The sequence below is a fragment of the Scomber scombrus genome, chromosome 21 (genome assembly GCF_963691925.1).
Source record: "Scomber scombrus chromosome 21, fScoSco1.1, whole genome shotgun sequence".
In the NCBI taxonomy this organism is placed as follows: Eukaryota; Metazoa; Chordata; class Actinopteri; order Scombriformes; family Scombridae; genus Scomber; species Scomber scombrus.
In genome coordinates this window covers 2,247,572-2,261,855 of record NC_084990.1, presented here as the reverse complement: position 1 = coordinate 2,261,855, position 14,284 = coordinate 2,247,572, and the positions used below count along the sequence as shown (strand labels likewise).

At 40.2% G+C, this 14,284-nt stretch overlaps 1 protein-coding gene across 1 annotated transcript in view; it reads right to left on the bottom strand.

Moving 5' to 3' along the window:
• fmn2b (formin 2b) overlaps positions 1-9,309 on the bottom strand; it is a 28,507-nt gene extending 19,198 nt beyond the window's left edge. Inside the window, exons 1-2 of the mRNA XM_062443057.1 lie at positions 7,634-9,309; positions 5,475-5,713 (exon numbers count right to left, since the gene is read on the bottom strand). Of these exons, the coding sequence (XP_062299041.1) occupies positions 5,475-5,713; positions 7,634-9,309 (1,915 nt within the window). The remainder of the gene's footprint in view (positions 1-5,474; positions 5,714-7,633) is intronic.
• Between the last annotated feature and the right edge of the window lie 4,975 nt (positions 9,310-14,284).

Below are 14,284 nucleotides of genomic sequence, written 5' to 3'. Positions count from 1 at the left end.
GAAACAACTGATTGCTTTTTTACATCATTTTTGGGCTTTCTTTCCCTTTACTATCAGACTGTCAGTAGCATAGAGGCCAACAGGAAACAAGGGGAGAGAGAAAGAGAGAGAGCTGGGTACGACATGTAACAAAGGTCCTTTGGCAGACTCTAACGAGGGACCTTGCGAGTATGTGGCATGCACTGTAACTACTTGGCTACAGGGTGCTCCAAGGTGCTAGTTGTTGATTTTAGATTAAAAGGAAGCAAAGATACACACCCCTTTCTACATGAGTGGAGCTGAAGAGCAGGGGAACAGTTCTTGGATCCACATATCTCCACCTTAGTAACGAAAGCTCACAAATAACTGTATTTTTATAAAGAAACTTAAGAAGGCAAAATTCCCATCTGAAGTTCTTGTTAACTTTTACAGAGGAGCAATGGAAAGCATCCTGACTGGAAACATCACAAATTGGCATGAGTATGTACACAGCCCAAGTCAAGAAGACCGTCCAGAACATCATGAGTCTATCTACTGAGCATCAGTGATAGTCTACTAAAGGATAGTCTACTAAAAGACAATACTCATCCGCCCCTCACCCCTCTAGCCACAGCCTGTTCACCCTGCTGCTATCTGGCATGAGATACAGAAGTGTCTGCTGTCATACCACCAGACTACAGATAAGCCTCTTTCCTCAGGCTGTGAGAGTCCTCAGTTCATCCTCTGTACTCCAATATAAAAATAGTTTTATTTTTTTTAGGAATGATTACTTATTAATCAATGTATATAATTTATATGTGAGTAGCATAACAGGACTGCATAATATGTTTTATACAACCTTATGTTGTAAAATGATGAACAAACATATGAGTCAGAAATGGTTGATCTGAAACAAGTCATTTTGCAGAAGAAACTTTTTCCAAAAATGACAACATATGATATATGATGGGTCAGGCTGGGGCACAGCCTCAGGAAGGGTGGTACATATAAAGAACATGTAAACAATTTTTTTTTAAAGGTGTAAAAAAAAAAAAAAAGAAAAAAAAAAGACTAAATAGTAATGAATTAGTATTGATACTGTCCACCCACCTTCCTAGTTTCGATGAGCTCGTTCACTCTGACATAGTGCTTAAATGAACCCAAGTGTGGAGCACATGCTGCTCCGAAATCACAACAGAGGGATGGGGGCGGGTCTAGAAATGTTTTGATGGGGGGCCAGACTGGATGAAGTAGAGATAATGCCTCATGCAAACAGTTAAAAAAATCAGGCAAATATCAAATCACCATAAAATGTTTGTTTTTGATAAGAAAACTCTACTAGTAGAAAAATGAATATCAACCAAGTACATTCCAACAGTGGTGTGGGGGGCAGCTGGGTGGCCAATCAGATTCTGGGGGCATCACGTCTCTGATGCCGTGATGTATGAATTTACATCTGGTAATATGTATTTTGTAGCTAATGCGGTAAAACGTGCATCAGTCATCAACAGTCAAATGATATGACATGTGGTTCCATGTTGGAGGGATAAGCTCAGCTCAGCTCAGCTGTGGATCTAAACAGCTCTCACAATATCCTCCATCAACTTCAGCTTACACATGCAAGCTTCATCACAATCAGTCTGAATCCTGAAGCAGCAGTATTTCAGACCATAAAGTTAATGTTAAGTAGGACAAAATAGACTTGATAAATACCTCAGATGAACAATAATAATAACAATAAAGGCTATCTATCTATTTCCTCTCAGTATTAACAGATGACTCTTTCCTGTAAGGAAAAATTAAGCTATCAGTGAAATTGTCTTCATGTATTTTTGTGTTTGCCAGCTGCAGCAAGGAGGACCAGAGGACTCTGCAAAGACTCATCAAGACGACACAATACATCACTGGGACTCAGCTTCCTGCAATCAGGGACGTTTACCAAGCCCGCTGTCAGGGCAGGACCTTAAACATCATCTGTGACCCAACACATCCTGACTAACACCACTTCCAAATACTTCCCTCTGGCAGATGATACAGGACAACTCAGTCACACACTACAAGATCGAAAAACAGCTTCTTCCCCCAAACTGTTAAACTAATGAACAAGGCCTGATCCCCTCATCCCACTTACCCACACACAATCACTGCAGGACTGCAAATTCAAACTCTTTTCATGTAATAATATAAAAGTGTGCCTTAAATAGTTTCAGTTGTTTACATATTCAGTGTTGGGGAAGCTACATGTAGTTCAGCCTGACAGTAGCTTGTAAAACTACATTTCTACCCTAGCTTTAGCAACTACTTATACTCATTATACTCATTTAACTCAACGTTAAATAAATCAACATGTGGTGTATATGAAACTAAATATAATAGCCTACAAAAAATTCACATGCCAGCAGAAATATGCCTCAACTCAGTTTTTTTTTTTCAAAGAAAAAAAGCTGACAGTAGTTAAACTACAAAAAATGACCCAGAAAGTAGTTGAAATACTTGATGCAGCACAAAATATGAATGTAGTTTAACTACCAGCAAGTTACAGTAGTTAAGCTATGTAGTTCAACTACATGTAGTTTAAGTCTAACCAACACTGTACATATGGCCTACTGTTACTACTGTTACTACAAGCATTGCTGCTGTTTGCTGTGTTTGTATATTTCACTTTATTGCCCTTATAGATAATCAATGTTTTATTTATGTCTTAAATAGTTTTTAATTGTCTTAAATGTGTTTATGCCTCAGGAAGTGCTCATCTAAATTTTCTTCTATTGTTGTCTGACCCTCAATATGATGACAATAAAACTACTACTTTACTTTTCTTTACTTTACTTTACTTTATAACAGGGTGATGGAGGATATGAGGAAACGGCTGGAGGCTGAAATGCAGGATATGGAAGAAAAGTTGCAAAGATCATGGTCCTGAGAGAGAGGTGTGTGTGTGTGTGTGTGTGTGTGTGGGGGGGGGGTGTCTGGATGAATGACAGAGAGCACCTGCAGAGGAAGTTTTCTTTCACTAAAGAAGAAAACAGGAAGTTAAAGATCGACCTCCAGAAGGAAAAAGAGAAGATTAGACACAGAGAGGAAGAGAGCCTCTGCTGATGAATGCAAAGAGTCCAGCTGGTTGTAGAGTGTTGAAGAGAGCTGGCAGAAAAAAAGGCCATTAGCTTGAAGTGTTCCTCAGTGACAAAGACCAAGAGAAAAAAAGAAGAGGTCACACCACTGCTCACATTAACACCTTAGGCCTGCTGAGTGAGACACAATCAGCTGTAAAACAAACTGAACTGCAATACTCTAGAGGAAAAACTTCACTGGCTGGCTCAAAGAGAGCAGAGCTACTAGAAAGAGCTCTCTCACAGAAAAGTAGAGAGCTTTCAGAAAGTGCAGAGAGGATCTCTCTTCACTGTGTGACAGTTGGGAGAGGAGGAAGAAACGAGAGAGCCGGAGGAGACGCTGCAGGCTAAAGACGAGATTTGGATCAGCTCATCTTTTTCATTCTAACAGCTGATCTCAGAAGACTTCAGAGCTTTGGAAGTGAACTCAAGACATGCTGTTTCTCTTTCCAGGAGCTCAAGATAAAGAAGAAGAAGGAGAAGAAGAGGAAGAGCTTTTGCAAAAAATAACAACAGTAGCGACAGCTCCCTCTTTTCCCAAACCCCTTCCCCCACCTCACCTGTCCCTGTACCCTTCCTGCCCTACAATTACCCTCATCCACACCTTCACCTTCACCTTCACCCTTCCTCTCACCCTCACCCCTTTCCTCCCTTTATTTCTTCTTCACTCCATGTATTTGTTGTAAACAGGTCATTAAAATTCAGTAACTGTGACAGTCATTGTCTTGTTTATTTAACAGATGCCATCATACAGGATCCAATGACTGGCTTAAACTCAGAGTGCAGAGAGTTCAGACTGAACTTGGCAGATCTGACTTTGGCTGCAGGATCCACTGAAACTAGATACTCTACTGTCCATGAGTCTGTTTAAGACACTGTTTGTTTGGTTTTTACAATGATGTATTTGTTTTAAAATTATTATTATGTTATTATATTCTGATTATTGTTATTATTATTTTATTTTTTTTATTTTTATTTTCCTTTTTCTACATTGTTCTTACATAGTTTTATTAATATTGTAATTATTACTGTTATTATTATAATTACTCAACGACACTGTAAATGAGTTTTAACATTCTTCTTGAGTTTAAATAAAAAAAATCAATTTATAAATAAATAAATATAGGAAATAAAGGAATAATTAATCAATCTCAATCAATCAATCTTTATTTATATAGCGTCAAATCACAACAAAAGTCAACATAGAGCAGACATACAGTCTAGACATGCTCTTTAATATTGATGACATTACTGAAAACACAGGAAATCTGTTTTAAGATGAGAAACATTTTTAAATAAGCAAAAAAGATGACAGAAAACTGATATTTGCATTATGTAAAGTGCATTAGAAATATACATTGTATTATTATTATTATTATATTATTGTAATTCTATTTATTTAACTTTATTCTTTAACCACCCATTGTTTTATAAAAGTTTTTTCTGATCTTAACATACAAAGTAATACATGATAGCTGCTGTTGTATGTAATGTTCAAAAGGTGGTATCATGTTTCAGTTTGTACTGTAGAACTGGAGTTACATCCAGGTAACCATGGGAGACCACCGCTGTGCAGTCACTGTGCTCTTTCATTGACTGGTTTGCAGAGGAGATGACTTTGATAAATCCATGTTACATGCCAGCTACACAACAACAATGTACAAATGTGTGTACACCTGCACTGTTTACCAGAATACACAGATGCTGTGGAATCACAGAGTAAAAGTTCAAGCTTGTCTGCATCTATAAATACCTTGAAGCATTTATTGATGGCAAACTGCTAATAAGCTCACAGTGTGCCAAAGCTTGATAAATATTTTATAGCATCAGCGGAATGCTTTTAATGTGAGTAGAACATTTTGATTGTTTTCACTGACCTGTTGGTGACCTATTAAACTGTGATCTAAAACTACTAGGCTGAAAACTTTCCTGCATTTCATGATAAATTCATCTGCAAGAGACTACTAGTACTTTGGATAACCAGTGTTATCCTCTATAGGCTGATCTTTAGCTGCTCTCCTTACACGTACAGAAATCGGACCTATGTTTTAATGTGTAAATGGACTCTGCTTATAGAGCTCTTTTCTAGTCTTTTTGATCACTCAAAGAGCTTTTACACTACATGTCTCATTCATCCATTCACACACATTCATACATTGATGACAGGAGCTAACACACAGTGTACCAACCTGCTCATCAGGAGGAAACTAACATTCACACACACATTCATACACTGTTGGCATAACCATCGGGAGCAATCTGGGGTTCAGTATCTTGCCCAATACAAGACTAGAGGAGCCGCCAATGTTGCGATTACTGGACAACCTGCTGAGGTATTGTACAGCCATACAATATGATTTTCTTTCAATCACCACAGCAATAAACGAGCACTAAACAAGCACTCACCTGTGAAGACGTCCGGAAAGCCACAGGTAGAAATCTGTCCACAAGAGGATCTTCTGGTAGCACAGGTGGGTTGGCTGCCTCCGCCTCTGTAGCCCATCAGATATTCCCCTGAGCCCACATCCTCCTCCCTGCTCCTCAGCCTCCTATCCAGGTCCTCCGTCCAGTCAGCAGAGCGACTCAGAGGCCCAGCGAGGCTTCGAGAGCGCTGTCTACGTACATGATGACCCTCAGCCGTCGTCCTGTCGACATTTACAGTTGTGGTTAACTTTGAATGTGTGTCACGTGTACAGCTTAACTAATGTGGGGAACATCAGTCAATGTAGACTATTGTCCAAAGCATTCTGAAGTATATTAGATATTGTGTTTTCCTTTTAGTCAAAATCAGCCTCAATCTTAATTGGATGTATCATTTTGCTTATTAATGCAACTGAAGTTGATTTGAGATTGATTTGAAAAGTCTGCACTAAAGTACACCATCACATAAAAATGTAACTTTAACAACAACAACAACATAAAAGGCATCATGTTTACTGCAATGGATAAATGGATGTTTTGTCTTTGCATGTTGACTTCATGCTATATGGAATGAATAGAAATAAATGGCTGTTTGGGTAGCGGAGGAAAAGGGTAGCAATATAGAAACATGGAACACTATTCTATGATTTATAGTAAATGGGACAAATCATATTAAAACACTGGAATGGTCCTTTGAACATCATTTAAAACATGGTACTGAGGGTTATTTGAATCCTCTGTGGTTAAGGTCAAACTTTAGCCTAAGGCATTCTCCTCTCTGCCCCAGTTATGAATGTTCTGTACAGTGTTCTCAAAAATTCCCACTATTGAAAAAAAACCCAGTAACTGTGCAATACTTCCTTTGACCCAACACCTTTCAACGATGATACAAAATGATGATGAACTTAGTGTTTACTATAGAGTGAACTACTGAATGTCTATTAAGGGTTGTTTTGTACATTGGCTCTAGAAAGGGAGTTTCATGCCCACTATAGGTTCTCCTACATGCTTGGAGGGGGAGGTTAGTTGTATTCAGTTGGTTGCAATTTACAACCTCACTGCTAGATGCTACTAAATCTCGCACACTGATCCTTTAAGCTACAGCTGAGCCACAGCCATCTAAAATGAAATCAAGGAATCACTGTTTTAAGAGCTACCAGAAATTTTCATGGTAAATCTGACATTGCTTTTATGTATATGTATTATGCTTTTAGCCTTAACTTGAGAGTAGATAGCATATTGACTAACAGTAATCAGAGAGAGAGAAGCAGCACACAGCAAAGGTCCCTCGCTGGAGTCGAACCAGGGATGCAGTGATTATGTGGCATGTGCTGTAACCACTGGGCTACCAGAGCTCTGCCTAAGATAACATGCTTGGTATAACAAGACTAACTAAAGCTGGATGGCGTTTAGCAAAGGGTCAGTTCCAGTTAATTCCAAATTTGAATTACTTTCATAGCTTTGAGCATCATTTATATTAGTTTTGATTATGTTGTAGCCACCAAAGTAGTTACTGAGGTCTGCGACCACAGCGACATTTCTACAACAAAGTCTGATCGATGAAGAAACAAGCAGTGATCAAACAGGTTGTAGACAAGCCAACAGTTTGGCTAAAGTACAGCCTGAGTAAAACTGAATGTGGTAATGAATGTTGGTAATAATCATCCATGTTGCACAGGAAAGCTGTGTGCACACAACGTTGAAGCAGAAGGTAGGTCTGTAAACTGTGATGCTTGTTTACAACTGACAGTTTGTTCAAGTTTGTTTTAGCTTCCAAATAAGTTGAACTAATGTGCTCACAGTGTGCCTGACTGCCTGACTGCTCATGTTTGTTGCCATGTTCAACTTTGTTTTAGCAACACCACCATATTGTCAGATCTTAGCAATTGACTTGGTGAGTACAAAGTTATGATTACCAATAAGAAAAATGCCCACAAGTAATAAACTAGAATTAAAACTAACCCTAACCCTAACCCTGGAATTATGCTTTGATAATCTGATAAAGATAATCCTATCTATCTACATGACCTGAAAATCAAACTTTATGTTAAAAATCATACTGTATCTAACATGTTGTCATAGTGTCACGCCAAAGGTGACATAACATAAAAGGTCATATTTAACATATTTAACACCACAGGTACCTGTGGAGGTGATGGTGGGCTCTGCGGGGGGACAGAGGACTGTGAGAGGGGGACAGGGCTGGGGAGTGTCCCGGCGAGCTCAGCTGTCTGGTGGTGGTCTTGATGTAGGAGGGGAATATGGGAGGGTAAGGTTTCACCACGGGGCTAGAGGAGGGGGAGGAGGAGTGGTTGGACCTGAGGAGACGTTTGGCCAATGTGGGGCTCTCCTGGGGGGGCAGCGGGGTGAAGCACACACTGCTCCTCCTGCACTGCTGGGTGGAGGGGGAGGCACTGGTGCTGGTGCTGGCAGCAGCAGAGTGGTTGGGTTCAGATCCGGCACTCAGGCAGTCTTCGAGGGACTCTGCACTGGTAGTGGAGCCCAGCTGACCCTCACCTTCTGTAAACACGGTCCCTGAGCTCAGCCCCTCTGTGGGTTCAGGACTTTTATTGTTGCTGTCTGCGGTTGGAGGACTCAAATCCTCAACCACACTTTGCACCCTCTTCTCCTCCTGCTGGTTTTCATCCCCTGCTTCCTCCTCCTCCCCTGGAGGTTTCCCGGCACTGTCAAGTGGGATATCGGGGAAGCTGTTACCACTGGTTGTCATGGCGACCGGGCTGACAGCTGCCCCCTCAGCAGTAGCCATGGTAATGTCTGTGCGAGGGGGCTGCTGCACCCGAGCATGCTGGTCTTTTGTGCCTGCGGCAGCACAAAGAGAGCCTTCTCTCTCTGTCTCCCTCGGCCCCTTCCCGTTTAGCTCCGGACGCTCCTCCTCCTCCTTCTCCTCCCTCCTCTCATGCACCTCTGTGTGGAAAGGGAGGTGTAGTCCTGGGGGCTGGTCTGTGTGTATGACAGAGCCGGTCAGAGTGCCCGTCTCTAGGAATGACAGCGCATCAGACCCAAGCTCTAATTCTGGGGTCAGGTCAAGCACCTCTGGAGGACTTAATTTAACAACTCCATTACTCAGTTTTCTCTCCTCTCCTCCTCCCAAGCTCAGATCCTTTCCTCCTCCTCCCGGCGCCTCCATAATGGAGTTAAGCCCCCCATGCTGCTGTTGGTGCTGCAGCCTAATAGCATGCTGGATGTCAGCTAGCAAATCCTCGTGGTCAGCCGCTGAGTGGAAGCTGTAAATATCTGTGTCCGACCCCGAGCTCCCCCCCTTCTGCCCTCCATCCTCTGCAGGAGAGGTTGCTGCCGTTGATGCTTTCCGCTGCATCTCCTGCTTCTGCTCTCCTCCCCCTCTATCTCCATCTCCATCCTTTTTCTTTTGCTCCGCTTTCTTTTTCTTCTCGGGGAAAGCAGCCTCAGTATCCGACTGTCCGAGCTCATCAGCAGACAGATCAGGTGTTTTTGTGCTGTCCAGTTCATCGTGTTGAGATGCTAACACGTCCTCCTTTGAGCCCGTTACTGATGAGCACACGTCTCCTTTCCCTTTCAAGTTGCTCTTTCTCTTGCGGATGGAGAAAACAGAGGACTTGGACTCAGATTTGTTTTTCTTCTTGCCTGGTCCGGTGCCATGCATCCCCCCTCCTCCTCCGCTGTTACCTGCTCCTTTGCCTCCATGCTTACCGTGGAGTTTCTTGCCTCCCTTTTTTGTCGTTTCCCCTCCTCCCTCTCTCCATCCCTCGTCCAGAGAAGGGTAGCTTCCATTGCCTGATGTTGCTGCAGCTTTCTTTTGCTTAGCCTCCTGGTTGCCCATGTTGATGCAGAGCGTCCGTCAGCTGCCTACCTTCTCCTCTCAGGTCATGCCTGGGAGAGCTCCCTCCTTGCCAGGGGGAGCTTATTAACGCCTGTGCCTCAGGCAGGTAAAACCGTCTTGGCCTAATCTGTGGATGAGCGTCTGGTTGGAGGAGGAAGAGCTGCTGCTGGTGTTGTTTTATTTAAATTTCAAATCTCTGTTGTGCGACAATTTCTCTTCTTCCTCCTTGCTTTCCGGTGACGGAGGCTGGCGTGGCTGTGATGTTGTCGCTGATGCAGGAGAGACATACACCCTCCCTCCTCCTCCTCCTCCCTTTCTCTCTTCGTCTTACCCTCCCCCCTCCCCTTCCTCCTCCTCCTCTCCATCTGCTGAAAGGAGTGACGTAGGCCCTGTATGCTCACTGGAGCTCTGACAGAGAGGCAGGCTGAGAGATGGGAAGCAACTGGGTTGGAGAGACAAAGCCATGCCTGCTGGGTAAAAGCATAAAACCCTAACCCTGACCTGAGAGGAATAAAGATGCTGCTGTGTTTGTGGTGAGAGGGACTAGACTGTGCAGCCTCCTCTTGACTGGATTATCTCATATTGTCTCTGTCACTGTAGCTAATCACACAGTTCTTTACTACATTTCCCATGATTCCCAGCCTGCAGCCTACATTACCCACAGTGCTAAGCATGGGCTGGGCTCCAAGTTTGTCTATGGGTCATGGACAACGGATGAAAACTAGCTATTTGAGCTAATTCTATTTTTAATTTGAAATGTTCATGAATGTACACTGTCCCTTTTTAAATAAATAAACTAAACTAAACAAATAAGGATCGGCAAGATGAGCAATTCAAAAAATATGTTTAAATAGTTTTAAAAGCAGGATCAGGTTTGTTAAAATGTACATTTAGTATTTTTGTTGGTTTTATATCATTTGAAATGACATTTGCACCTTTTTTTTTAACCAAAAGTAAGACTGAATGCTCCTGAAAATGTAAAATGGTGTAACCACAAAAGAATGATACATATTTTATCCACCTACAGTGTATTTAAGTGGACTTATACTAATAATTACTTCATTAAAAAAATTTAAAAAATGTAAATGGTTCCTGATTGACACGATTCCCCAGATGAAATGTAATATTTAGAACAATTGTATTCCATTACCTTTATTTAATATAAAAGTTATAATGTAAGATCATGCCAAACTAGTTGATATGCTGTTTTATTGACAATTTAGTGTTTTTAAGCAAGTTGAATTATTTGGTACAAAGTTTTTTATGGTTACACCACTTAGACATTTTCGCCATAATCCTCTAATATATTCTGTCAAAATGGATTAAAAGCAGAAATTTGATGCTGGGTCCACAAAAAAAGAATGTGTGCAACTTATTCATACGTTTATTTTCACATTTTAACCCTTTAAATTTAAACTAAACCACATGGACACAAAACAACTTTGTTGACCTACTGCTAATACTTGGCTCATGAAGCTCTCTGTAACTGCAGATTGCTGATTCTGAAATGTAACACCCATAATACAGAAAACATACTAATACTCATTCATAATTTTAAAAGGATTGTGTTTAATTACAAACAACAGTCAGACAAAGCTACCACATGGTGGATCATTTAAAGGGTTAATTACATTATTTTAGAAGCACAATTAAAATGTTATTAAACTTTTAGGCTAATAATAAAAAAAATAGTAATACTAGAACTATTAAAACAGTTAATATTTATCCAGCAGAATCTTACTAATGGTGCGTAGAAGGCTTTGAAAGAGCATTTAGACTTTTATATGGGTCGGGGTTTGTGGTGGGGCAACATGGATTCATCATTTCAGTATTTCCAGATTTCTGACTTTGGCCATGATTTGCAAGTAGATTAACATTTTTCTGGTGGGTTTTATATTCCCAAACATTATTGTTGGATTTTGTTGGGACATAAACTGACACACCCCTACTCACTGACATGCCAAAGAACACTCTACTTTCTGCATTAACACTGAAAGTTGAACTGTTTCGGTAAAAGTGATGGAAGAAAAATAAAAGAACGCCCCAAAGAGCTCATTTGTTTTAAAAAGCAAAAATCACCTACAGAACACCAAGTGTCCCGTAAAGAGCCAATGGCATTACTACAGACAACTTTTCATCCTCATCTCTCATCTCCATTTGGTTCACACCTCATCTTCCAAATAAACAAAATACTTTTTTCTTCCGAGAATGGAAGGAATATTCATCCTCATACAATATGCAACTGAAATAAACCATCAAAAACAAAATAAACCCACAACTCCAAAATGTGGTAAATAGTGTATAAAACCCTGCATATAGCTCACATTAATACTCACTAAATCAAACTTATGGGACACAAACTCCAGCATCTATCTGACAGTGATATCTACTATATGCTTTCAGTTCTAGCTTTGTGCAACACCCACATGAACATTTCCCAGATCTTCAGCCTCAGTGGGTGACCTCTCCACACACATTGAAAGCAGCACTTAAACGTTGCCAGTTTCAGCTCAAATATACGCTTGTGGGCAGTTTAGAAATCATATTACTAACCAGACACATGTCACATAAACACATTCTTCTTGTCTATATGTCAACATGTAGTCAATAGGCTGAAAGGCTTAACAGAGTTAAGGGTATGGATCTATTAGACTTCTCCTAGAGACTCCTAAGACTTTGAAAAAAAAGGTGTGGTTAGAACCATGCATTTTTAATCTTACCCTATGCATGAACTCATTTTGGAGCTGCCTTTAAGGACAACACCTCATCCACCCATTTCCTGTCAGTTCATTGCTCGCAGATCCTTAACCAAAGAAACTGATGTAATATATCCAGAAACCTGGACACAGAATGTCTCTTCACTGGTGTTGCAAACTGGATTAATACTACAAATCAGTTTTTAAAAGTAAATATTATTTAGTTATTGTTTTTTAAACTATTAAAAAACACCCTATTTAATCATTTTGATATGTAAATTGCTCTCATGATGGAAACACTGACCTTGATGGCTCTTCTGGAATAACAGTGGTACAGTATGGTAAATATTGACCACTAAATGAATGAAGTCAGTTGAACAACTAACATTTTAACAGTTTTATCTTGTAGCCACTGGATGGTGCTATTGCACCATTATTACAATGATGCACTGATCCAGTTTTGCAGAGGTGGATTATGTGACAACCTTTCTTCAAAATTGATTACAGCTGTGAATGTGATGATTCCTAAAAAACTAGGTCACCTATGTAGTAGAAATGTACAATTGTTTTTGAAATTGGTGCCATATGACTAGTGAAAACTGAAAAAAGTTGTAAATTTCCCCTAGTGCTTTGGAATGGGAATCCTACAACAACCAGAGTGCATTGCAGGCATCTTGTCCAGTCAGACTGACACTCTACTGAGGTCTTTTCACGTGCCACACAATTACTGATATATATATTGAAACAGTGTGCAAGCAAACACTGTTTCTTTTACCTATTTTGGATGACGATGAGGCGGACCAGATTATGGTCGAAGCTGAATGCAGCTGCCTGCAAGTTACAAGTAATACAGTCGCTGTGGCTCTATTTTCAGAGATTGCAAAGTTTATAATATAGTATATAATAAAGTATATAATATTCTGTCAGAAAACAAAGCCAGATTTACCAAAGCACAACAAAGTTTGTTGCATCATTACAAGGCAGGCCTTAGTCATTTCTGCAGGGCCTCTATTTGGGCTGTACCATAGCTATGGTTCTGATGGTTCTGTCTGATTACACAGCGCAATATTCAGCCTCATAATAACACCACATTTCTGCTCCAATATTATATCATAAAACTAGTTGGGGTTTTCGTGTGAGTGTTGGACTCAGCTATTCTGGAGAAATCAGAGCGAAACTTAGCAGCTTAGCCTAGTTTAGTTGCAACTGTAATGTCGCCTGGTCACTACTCTGGTCACTTCCTCTTCCAGACTGTTTTGTCTGACTCCACATTGTGATATATGCTGTATGCAGGCAAAATGGAGGAATATCAAAAACTGTTCATTTTACAAACTACCCACTGATGTACTACATACATAGTCATGATGTAACGCTTGTTGAAAATCCGCAAAGTTTCCCTTTAAAGGATATACGTTTCATTTTTATTTCTGTTCCATTTATACACGTGAACATCAATCCCAAAAAAAATTACAATTTTGCAGGCACTGAATTGTAGGAATTAATAAAAACACAAGTGCAAAGTATTCACTCTTTGGGGCAAATTCACAAAAAACAATCTCGTTGTGACGACTGTTGTACAATGACAATAAAGGATATTCTATTCTAACTGTTTTCTGACATTTGACATTTCAGTATATTGTGGTATACATGTGAATTACTAGGGAAGTAATACTGGAACATGGAGAAAAGCCTCAAACAGCTGTGCTCCGTTAGAGGCAAACCAAGGTGGACTCAGCTGAAAAACTTTATGGGCGTGTTTGCACTGTCATACCATTTGCAGATGATGATGTTACTTCTGGTCACAAAAGCACCAGCACATTTTATTTTAAAAGGCCGCTCTTTTTATGATTTTATGTTTTTATATTGTAAATATGTCCTTTATCTTTATGTGGAAATGACTGATCAGTTTGAGAACGTCATCTAGCTTCCTTGTGTCTTGAGATTATATTTTGAAAGTGACAATAAAATTGATTCTGATTCTGAATTGGACCTTGAGATGGCCCAGATAGTGGTTGCAAATGATTCATGGTGCTGTCAACAGCCGCAACCTATTCTTTGTGAATTCAACACCTTTGTTATTAAACCATTTTCATAGTATCTCACAGCAGTATCCAATTCTTCAAATATATTGTCATTTTATTGTCATTGTGAAAACAGCACTAGCAAACCAGAAGGGACATCAAATAAGGCACATAGGTCCACTTAGTGAGTGAGTGAGTAAGTGAGGTTTTGAAGTTTTAATTTAAACGTTTAATCGTCCAAGCAGGAAACCTCAATAG